At 47.1% G+C, this 9,430-nt stretch overlaps 1 protein-coding gene across 2 annotated transcripts; it reads left to right on the top strand.

Annotated features, from left to right (window-relative positions):
* The first annotated feature begins 4,696 nt into the window (after positions 1-4,696).
* Positions 4,697-9,415, top strand: LOC129602514 (telomerase reverse transcriptase-like). Of its 2 annotated transcripts, none has more exons than XM_055501543.1 (5): positions 4,697-5,465; positions 6,092-6,791; positions 6,974-7,501; positions 7,639-7,946; positions 8,049-9,415. In XM_055501543.1, exons 1-5 carry the CDS (start codon positions 4,985-4,987, stop codon positions 8,774-8,776), a joined length of 2,745 nt encoding a protein of 914 aa, XP_055357518.1. In that variant the 5' UTR covers positions 4,697-4,984; the 3' UTR covers positions 8,777-9,415. The 2 variants fall into 2 exon arrangements, with proteins under 2 accessions (XP_055357518.1, XP_055357519.1); XM_055501544.1 differs by having other exon boundaries at positions 8,044-9,415.
* Positions 9,416-9,430: the final 15 nt, after the last annotated feature.

The following is a 9,430-nucleotide window of genomic DNA, read 5'->3' as shown; positions in this document are numbered from 1 at the left end:
GACGAACCCGCCGTAGTAATATACGGGGTCCGGAAATTTGGACCCGGTCCGGATTTTTTTGCGCCCCGGGTGGTGCTGTTTTGGGAACCGTAACGTAAATCATAACCGGGTCATTATTGACGAACCCGCCGTAGTAATATACGGGGGGTCCGGAAATTTGGGCCCGGTCCGGATTTTTTTAGCGGCCCGGGGTGGAGCGGTTTTGGGGAACCGTAACGTAAATCATAACCGGGTCATTATTGACGAACCCGCCGTAGTAATATACGGGGTCCGGAAATTGGACCCGGTCCGAATTCTTTTAGGCTAGGAACAGTTTTCGGGAACCGCAACGTTAAATGTAACTGGGTCAGTATTGACGAACCCAGTGATATACGGGTGGTAAAATTTGTACCCGGGAATGATTTTTTTGCGGCATTGTTTGGTTGGCGTTCTGGGAACCGACGTTTTGGGAAATATTTATTCAGTTTTCAGGATTCCGCCGTGCAATTGTATAAGTAGCCCGATTTATGAACCCTGTCCGATCATTTTACCCGGTGTTGGTGGTGGAATTTGTATGTTTGCAAGTCCCGTAACAGGTTACTTTTATCGTGAAAGTTCCTGCAACCATTTCTAAATACTATTAATAAAATTACCGTACCCGCAATACGTTACTTTGGCAGGGGAATACCGTTACCATAACAGATTACTTTTTATGCAACGGATGATTATTACTGAATTTCCGTAATAATTAAACCTTAGCGTAACGGGTTACCGTTACCACAAACTGTTCTTTAACGGATTACTATGGGGGGATACTGTTACTGCTACCGTTACCGTAATAGGTTACCGTGCATTTTTTTTCATCGTTTCGGGTCACCGTAACCGTTACTGCTTATTTTTAGCATCGCCAGTTGTCCCAATGGGTTGCTGTTACTTTAATACTTGACCGTTTTCGATAAGAAAGATGAAGGCGACGCCAGGCTGCACCGCGAACAACCAAATGATTATTGTATGTAAAAGGATGTAAAAATCTTAAAAAATTCTTACCTGAGTTGGATTTATAATTACTAACACCGGTTACCCTATTAATCAAGGATTAATTACGGAAATTCGCGATCACGAAGGTTGTGAGTTATAACTTTATTTGAAGGGGTACGCTTAAAAAGCGCACATTCAAGAATTTGTAAATTTTTAAACAAAATCCAAAGGATTCTGAGGCTTTTGTGCAGTTGTTGGAAATATGTTTTAAAACGTTGCCATAGCAAAACATTTCTTTAATAACGTCAGCATTAAGCAAGCGCAGTGCAGCATGCGAGCAGCAAGTAAAACGAGGGAATTCTATTGCCCTTTTATTCTAAAGAAATTCTTTCAGTTTCGCTTGAACTTTTCGTTACCGTGTTGATACGGCAGCGGAAACCGATGGCGGAGCCAAAGGCGACGCCGAGCTGCGGCGCGAACAAGCGCAGCGCAGCGAGCGGAGCAGCAGGCAAAACGAGATGATTCTATTGTCCTATTATTCTCAAAAGATTCTTCTTACAGTTCCTGAACTTTTCGTTATTGTGATGATACGGCAGCGTGCTATCATTTCTACGAAAACCGAATACGAAGTCGAAGGCGACGCAATTCTGCGCCGAGACAAACGCTCCGAAGCCCGAAGCGAGCGGACCAGCAAGTAAAACAAGAGCATTCCGTTGTTCTTTTTATTAAAAAGATAACTTTCACGGATAAACTTTCCGTCAACGTTATCATATTCGGTAGCGAACTATCGTTGCGAGGAAAACCGAGGGCTAAGCAAAGCGGGTGCGCAATTGAAGCATCAAATAGAACGAAACATTTACTTTTTTCACTTCAAACCTTTTTCAATAAACATTACAAAATCTTAATAAATTCTGCATGAAATTTCAGATATCAGTTTGGCAAATGAAAAAGAAATTATCTGACTGCTGGAGCAAGTTTCTCGCCCTGGGCTGCAACTCCCTATGTATTTCAAACTTTAAAATAGGCTCATTTCTGAAGGTTTATATAAATCTGAAAACAAAAGAACAAAAACAATAAACCTCAGCGTTAAACGTTCATGTTTTTTTGCGGAGAAAAAGAAAGGAGATCTACCTCACAGGTCTTTATAATTACATACGCCACTGTTCACAGAAATTTAATCACGTGGCCTTGCCCTCCCGAGCACTGCGTATATTGGACAAGGTTAAACGTATTAAGCAAAGTGGTGAAATTTCCTGATTTTGAAACGACTTTTAACAAAATTCTTAAATTTTTAGAGACTTTCGAGGAAATTGTTGTGGAAATTTTTTGAAGATAATCACGCGATCCATGAACTTTATTGTAAACCGAAGATTCTGGTAAGCTTAGTCAAATCAATACCAAAACACTAAAACATTTTCGCGCCAGGTCAAGTTGAGTTAGTACGATGAGACCAAAAACGACCGTGGATTACCAGCCATAGTCATATGCGGGAAACGGGCACTTGGTGTTCAAACCATGGTAAGTATGAGTTACTCGACCGCTGTTTTGCATTAGAATAAATTCAACCGAATAAAACTAAAAACCATAGAAAAACATGGTATCCTTTACCCAAGAAAGTTATCCATTTAGTAACCGCTACTGCGTTATTGTTACGTTGCCGCTGCCAGCAGACATCGAATAAGGTGTTGAACCGATAAATCGTTTGCGCAATAAATTAAGCCAAACCACGCTTTGCGAAAACATTGAACTCTAAAACAGAAATGTGGGCCGGCGCTTCTCGGATCCTGTGTGAATAAATCGGCATACGCGATTTGTATAAGTCAGTGTGTTAATTCATCTGCAGCAAAACAATCTTTCCGTGAATTTGAAAATACTAGGATTTAAATGGCTAAAACTTCTGTGCTTCTAACAACCAACTGAAAAAATTAAAACAAAGAGTTTTTTTGGGTTGTTGACTTTGGGTTTTTGGGTTTTTTTGGGTTTTTTTGGGTTGTTGTTTGGGTTGTTGTTGTTGGGTTGTTTTTGGGTTTTGGGTGGAGAATCGGTAATTCAGTTGAGAAATAGAAGGCGAGAAGTTGCGGAATAGTGACTGCATAGTCAGATATTTGCGCTAAAACGGGCTTTTCTGCCAATAAACGAAACGATGCGGCAGCTTTCCAGGTAAGCAATGCCATCGAGTTCTGGCCAACTGCCAATCTAGCGAAAATTTAAAAATCTGAAACGGAACACATTTTCTGCTTTTCCATGGACCGCCAGCACGAAAAGTAATATTTCAAAGTTTATAATTTACCACCAAAAACTGGTTTGATAGACCGTCACGAACTGTTGGAGTATTTTGCAGAGAATCACTGATTCACGGTTAGTCATCGACTGCGGTGCAGCGTGAATGGCGAATCAAGGCCGCCAGAAGTGTAGTGACGTGGACCATGTTTAGTACAGCCGTCTGTTTAGTGAATTGAGCTGCCAAACCATTTTGCATAGTTCGCTCTTAATTGCGGTTGCGTTGGGAAATCTCTTCATTTAGCAGGTTATGTTTTGTTTTTTTCTCTGCAAGCGGTAGGTTTGGAAATTCAACCTGTGCAAACGATTGTACTTGACGGGTAACGGCCTGGGTTGCGCTTGTTGAACAGGCTCTAAGTCCTTCGGTCCAATATAAGCGTAAAAGTTGAACGTACCCATTAAATCGGCTCTGTTGGCGATTTGCATAAAGGTTTTTACAAATTTAGAACAACGACCAGCATCTTAAAATAAAGAATCTGGTGCGGAATGGACGGCTATGGGCGATAGGGTATTTATATTAGTAGTGCCCGCGGCGCATTGGCTTGCGTGAGCACATCTGATCGTGTTGCAGTGCTTCTGTGTGACCCGCTGGGTCGTTATTATCATTTAGATCAGCATTATCATCCATATTACGGAATAAGATGTCGCGTGCGAGAGCATGGAGAAACCTAGACAGACTGGTGGATAGCGGTAAACTCATGCCAGTCAATCACGCCGACTGTCGACTCACAATTGGATTTACGATGGCGAGCGTAACCGCAAAAAATACTTCGGCCAACACACAAATCTGAAATGCCTTTGGCTTGGTTAGCTCAAGCGTCTGAACCTCCCCCCCCCCTCCTGCGTAGTGCCCAAAAAATTTAAATTTTTAATTTTTAGAATTAAGTTTTACGTGAAAAGTTAATCAGAAGAAAGTTACGCGTTATAAAAATACATCTTTTATCTTTTTACACGCAATTTTCAGCCAACCAGAAACCATTTCATCTTACGAAATTCGAATTTAGTTTCTTGGAACGCATGCATCAGTACGAAGCTCAAAGAATATTATACTTTTTTTAACGGAATCAAAAATGAAAAACATTCAAAAATAACATATTGTATTGGCATAATTCCGCAAACGGCATAAAAATAATGATATCATATCGGTGGCAAAAACTGATATCTGAGCAGCTCTGTTGATAAGCCTTCCACAGCATATGCAACAGCTACAAAAAACGAGTAAACTCAACTACTCCTGTTCCAGTGACGCAGTCTTACCCAACCGAGTTTTTTACAACAAGAAAAATTTATACGCTTGCTCGCTTGCACTAAGGGCGGTTACGACCTTTATACTAGCTAGATTGTTAAATTTTATGAAATGATCAATGAAAGGAAAATCAGAAAACTGAAGTTAGTAGTCCCTGATGCTGCATTGCAATCTACATCCGGTTAGAGGGCGGTCCGCAAGTCTCCCATTGGCCACTGCTTCATTCACCGAAATCACAACAAATGCACATGGCAGCCGGCGTAAAAGTGCTCGAATAAAAATAATTGTACCCTACGCCGTGTTTGCAACTTTCCACCGTAGCAGTCTGCAGCCTTTCTTAAATTCTTTCAACTGCATTTCTTCGCTATCAAGTTGTACGTTAATCTGGGAAGAAGCTGCGGGATTGCAGATCCCTGTTGGCGCCTGTGTTCCTTCTAATATCCGCTTGAGGTGCATTTACGAACACTTGTTCCCTTTTCTTTGCTGCATTCTGTTGTCGATATGGACGTTGACGAGAGCCTGTTGACGGAGGAGGAAGGCAGCCCGCCTCACCCGCACACGGCTCCGTCGTCGCAGCCTGCAGTGAGTGCAGTGGCCCAGCAGGAGGCGCCCGCCAGAAAGCCCCGCGCTCCCCGACCGCCGTGGGGCAACGTGAAGCATCCCGGCCTGGCCACGGTGTACCTGCCCCACCGCGCGCTGCTGCACCAGCAGATTCGTCCGTCGCGCGTGCAGCTGCACCCCGCCGAGGACCAGGCCAGCACGGCCTGCGGTCCATTCGGATGGAAGGAGTTGTTTGAGGAGATCCAGCGGAAGGCGGGCTTGCAGCGGGAGCTGAGCGCGATGGTGGCCCGGATCATCCGCCAGGTGGACCAGACGCCGCCCTACAAGGTGCAGGCCAAGTGGGCGCCGCTGCACTACATCGATGCCTGCTGGAAAGGCAGCGCCCTGCAGCTGGATCCACCGCCTGCTGGAATTGAAAATTGTAAGTTTAAAGTGACTCTAAACCGTCCGAAAGATCCTTGCATTTTAACTATTTTCATAGCAGGAAATGCCAGGAATTATGCTATTCGCACCGCGCCACGACCTTAGATTTAATTCAGTAATTTTGAAAACCAGTTATTTTAATCAGTTTGACAGTAGTGCAATTTTTTCCACCTTTTGCAAACGTTGGTGAATTGCATTCAAACGTATGTACTGTACTCGTATAAGTTTCTTATTAACGTTGTTGGTTTTACACTTTTTTATGTAATTAAATCATTTTGAGTGACTGTAGTCAGTGATTGAATAAGTACCCACATTATCTGATAATTGTCAGATTGAGTTATCGTCAAAATCACTTTGGTAGCCTGCACGGTGCACCGTTTCTGTTTTTATTTTTTTTCTTCTCCACTGATAATTTTTCTCATTGAGCCACTCGTCCTCAGAGTTCAACCACGCTAAAATTTTTGTGTTTTTAGGTTTTGCTGAATACATAATCGATAAGATAATTTCGTTTATTCTGTGTGTAAATAAGTGGTTGTTCTGTTACTTACCTACAGTCTAGAAACAGACATGTATATCGTCTCGAAATTAACTGAAAACTGATAAACAAAATCCTTAGCTTTTCAGCTGCCAATCCGTCGCTTCAGCGGGGATCCTCCGAGAAGGAAACAGCCCCTGGCCCGCAGGCCGACGAGGTTGCCAATGTGGTTAACCGGGACGAAAAAGCAGTGGGCTTCAGTCTGGCGAAGGCCTTGCGTCGCGAAGCCGCGCTGCTCCACGAGCTGAAACAAGTCCTGCGAACGCGCCCGATGGACGACGTCGACGTGTACCGACTGGCCACGCCGGCCGGTCAGGTGCGCGAGTACGTGCAGGCCTACCTGTACGAAGTGCTGCCGTACAGGAAGATCTTCGGGGACAACTACAACTGGAAGATCTTCTGCCGCGGCCTGCACGACTACTTGGCGCTGGGGCGCGCGGACGAGATCTCCCTGCTGCACGTCATCGCCGGGACGCGCTTCGACGCGATTCCCTGGCTGAAGCAGACGGATGCCGAGCGGAGTCAGCTGTTCTATGCGGGTTTTGTCCTGTGGATTTACCAGCGTCTCGTCAATCCGCTGGTCAATCGACTCTTCTACGTCACGCTGACCGACTTCCGCCGAAATGAGTACGTGTTCTATCGGCGGGAGATCTGGACGGATCTGGTGCATGCTGCGGTGCGAGAACGGATTGATAAGCAGTTGTGGACGGTCATGCTGAACCAGTCCAAGGAGGAGGAGGATTTGCTGTTGAGCCGCTCGGTCGTTTATCGGCCGCGATTCTTGGCCAAGTAAGATCATCGAACATTATTCGAATATTTCTGAGACTTTGACGTTTCTTCTGGTTACTTTTGCACGTTGCCGCTTTTAGTGTTTTTTTTACTTTACTGATTGAAACCGTGAACTCTATAGGAACGTGTATGTGTAATATTTTTGCGAAGCGCTTTTTCATGGGATTGTTGACTATTCGCAGGCCGAACGGGATCCGACCGATCATGGTGTGTGATCCACACCCGGCCGCAGAGGAGGGGAAGTTTCTTTCATTGAAGACCGTGCGCCTTGTTGCGGACTTTTTGGCTGGCCGGTATTCCGCGAAAGGCTGCGCTTGCCAGAGCGACAAGGACATCCAGGCTGCCTGGCAGGAATTGCGCGCTGAGCGGCTGCAGAAGCAGGACACCCGGCCGCTGCTCTTCCTCGCCTTCGACATCTCCCGGGCCTACGAGAACGTGAAGAGCAGTGTCATCCAAGGCTTCCTGGACCAGTTGAGTGGGTTGTGCGAGAGGGATGGGATCAGGGGCGTGCTGCTGTACGACTTGTTCCGGGCCCGTGCTGCCGCGGGAGAGCGCCGGAAGCCCTCCGCGAGATTCCGTCTTATTGTTCCTGGCGAGCCGATTGATGAGGGCTTTCGCCATGTGAAGCCGCAGATGATGCCGGTGGAGCGTGCCTTTCGAGCTGTTGATCAGCTGATGAAACCAGCCATTTTTAAGTTCAAGGGAAAATGGTGGGAAATGGTAGAAATGATAAGAATAAGTTTTGGAATAAACAAATCTTTGGCTGTGCGGCTTTGATTTTGTGATAAAGTGCAAGTTGATAGGTTTTTTATTGGTGGTCATTGATTTTCTGTGCTCATCCTTGCAGGTACCAATTTAATTCTGGCGTTGCTCAAGGCGCTCCCGCATCCGCTTGGCTGCTGAACGTGTATCTGAGTGCGCTGGAGCGAGAGACGGGTTTCCGTGCCAGGGAGGACGAGATGCTGGTGCGCTTCTTCGACGACGTCCTCTTTGTGACGCCGTGTCCGGAGCGTCTCCAGTCATTCGCCCGAACGTACGCCATCCTCTACGCGAAGCATGGCTTAAAGGTAGCGCCGCGGAAGACGCAGACCAACTTTGTCACGTCGGATTGTCGGGAGGCGCCAAGTCTGCTGCATGGCGGTTGTACCCAGGAAGGTGTGTAAATACTTTTTCCTGAAAAAGACAATTAATTTACGAGGTAACTGATTTCAGTAATAATTCAAAAATATTTACCTGATGAACTATTTGGTAGGCCAGAGCGTTATGTCTTGGTACGGCTGGCTGTGGGATTTGGCCGGAATGGGCGTCAGCGTCGACATCGGGCGTTTCGCCGCCCTGGGCGTCAGCTACACGGTGCCGGTGCTGGAGACGTACTGCGCGCGCGTCCGCACAGCCCTCGTGGCGTCGGTGCGCGGCAAATTCTGCTCGGTGATGCTGGACCTGGCCAGCTGCCCGCGGGCGGGCGTCGTGCAGAACATTTACCATCTGTTCCTGCTGGCCGGAGTGCGGATGCTGGCCTACTGGCAGCGGATGCAGCGAATTGCCCGCAGTCGGCGCCAGGTGCGAGTGCTGTTGGAGGAGGTGGGCAGGGCGCTGATCCAGTCGGTGGTGAAGCAGCTGGTCCCGCAGGCGGCCATGGGAGGGCTGCTGGAGTTCCGGGTGGAGGGCCTGGCGTGGATCGCCTTCGCGCAGGTGCTGGGCAGCGACGTCAGCGGGACGGTGTTGTCGCGCGGCTGCAAGCGCGCCATTCGCGGCGGTTGCGCGAGCCGACTGAAGCAGATGCCCGTGTACGATGCGGTGGATACGTGGGGCATTCGGGAGCTCGCGGAGGATCCGCCGCGGAAGTGGCCGGAGGAGTTCGCCCGGGTGACGGGGATCGTGTTCGGGAGGGGATGATTCCCGCGCATTGTTTTGGATTTGTTGGTTTGATGGTTAGCAGCGATGTGCGATTCACTCGCATTACCGATATGGGCTGGAATGGGTAGCACATTCTGCTTTTGTGCAGTGATACTGTGTTTTGTTGTGATTACATTTTGACGACTTCCGTTTACAGTTAAATAGCAACTTGTAGCGGTGTTTTTTTGCCGGAGGATTCGCGAATAAGGTTACGAGAAGGATAGAGAGGCTGCGCTTCGTGGTGGGCACTGACAGTACTCGTATGTTTATCTGCAGCGGTTAGATGATTCCGCCCAGTTAGTTAATTCAGCGAACTTGAACGCGAAAAAACGCGTTCAACTTGTTGAGACGAGATGTACTATTACGGGCTGTCCATGAACATTTTCCTGCTTATTACGGCTATTTTTGGCAGTCATACCGTTTCAGCAGTCATCTGGTTTGCGGAGAAGAAACCTTGTCGTCCGCCCGGGGAGTGCAACAAGGTGACCCGTCAGGCCCTTTTGGCTATAGCCTAGCCACGCTACCACTATTTACCGACCTGGATTGTGAATTGTTTTGGCGTTTCTTGATGATGTCACATTAGCGGGAACCGTGGAAAAGGTAATGGCGGCCATTAGGCGAATTCAAGAACGAGCGGCAAAGCTGGGCATGGCAAGTGCGAATTCTTCCCAGTTGTGACGAATGAAGAAGATGAATCATTTATTCGCACATGCCTGCTGAGCAACTGGCCAGATATGATACAG

This window comes from Paramacrobiotus metropolitanus, unplaced genomic scaffold (assembly GCF_019649055.1).
Source record: "Paramacrobiotus metropolitanus isolate TYO unplaced genomic scaffold, Prichtersi_v1.0 Parri_scaffold0000536, whole genome shotgun sequence".
NCBI lineage: Eukaryota > Metazoa > Tardigrada > Eutardigrada > Parachela > Macrobiotidae > Paramacrobiotus > Paramacrobiotus metropolitanus.
This window is presented reverse-complemented; position numbering and strand designations above follow the sequence as displayed.

Excerpts from the sequence above, each read along its gene's own strand:
- LOC129602514 (XM_055501543.1), top strand. The coding sequence starts at position 4,985 with ATGGACGTTGACGAGAGCCTGTTGACGGAGGAGGAAGGCAGCCCGCCT. Across the intron at positions 5,466-6,091 it reads GCCTGCTGGAATTGAAAATT|CTGCCAATCCGTCGCTTCAG; the intron begins GTAAGTTTAAAG and ends TTAGCTTTTCAG. Across the intron at positions 7,947-8,048 it reads TGGCGGTTGTACCCAGGAAG|AGCGTTATGTCTTGGTACGG; the intron begins GTGTGTAAATAC and ends TTGGTAGGCCAG.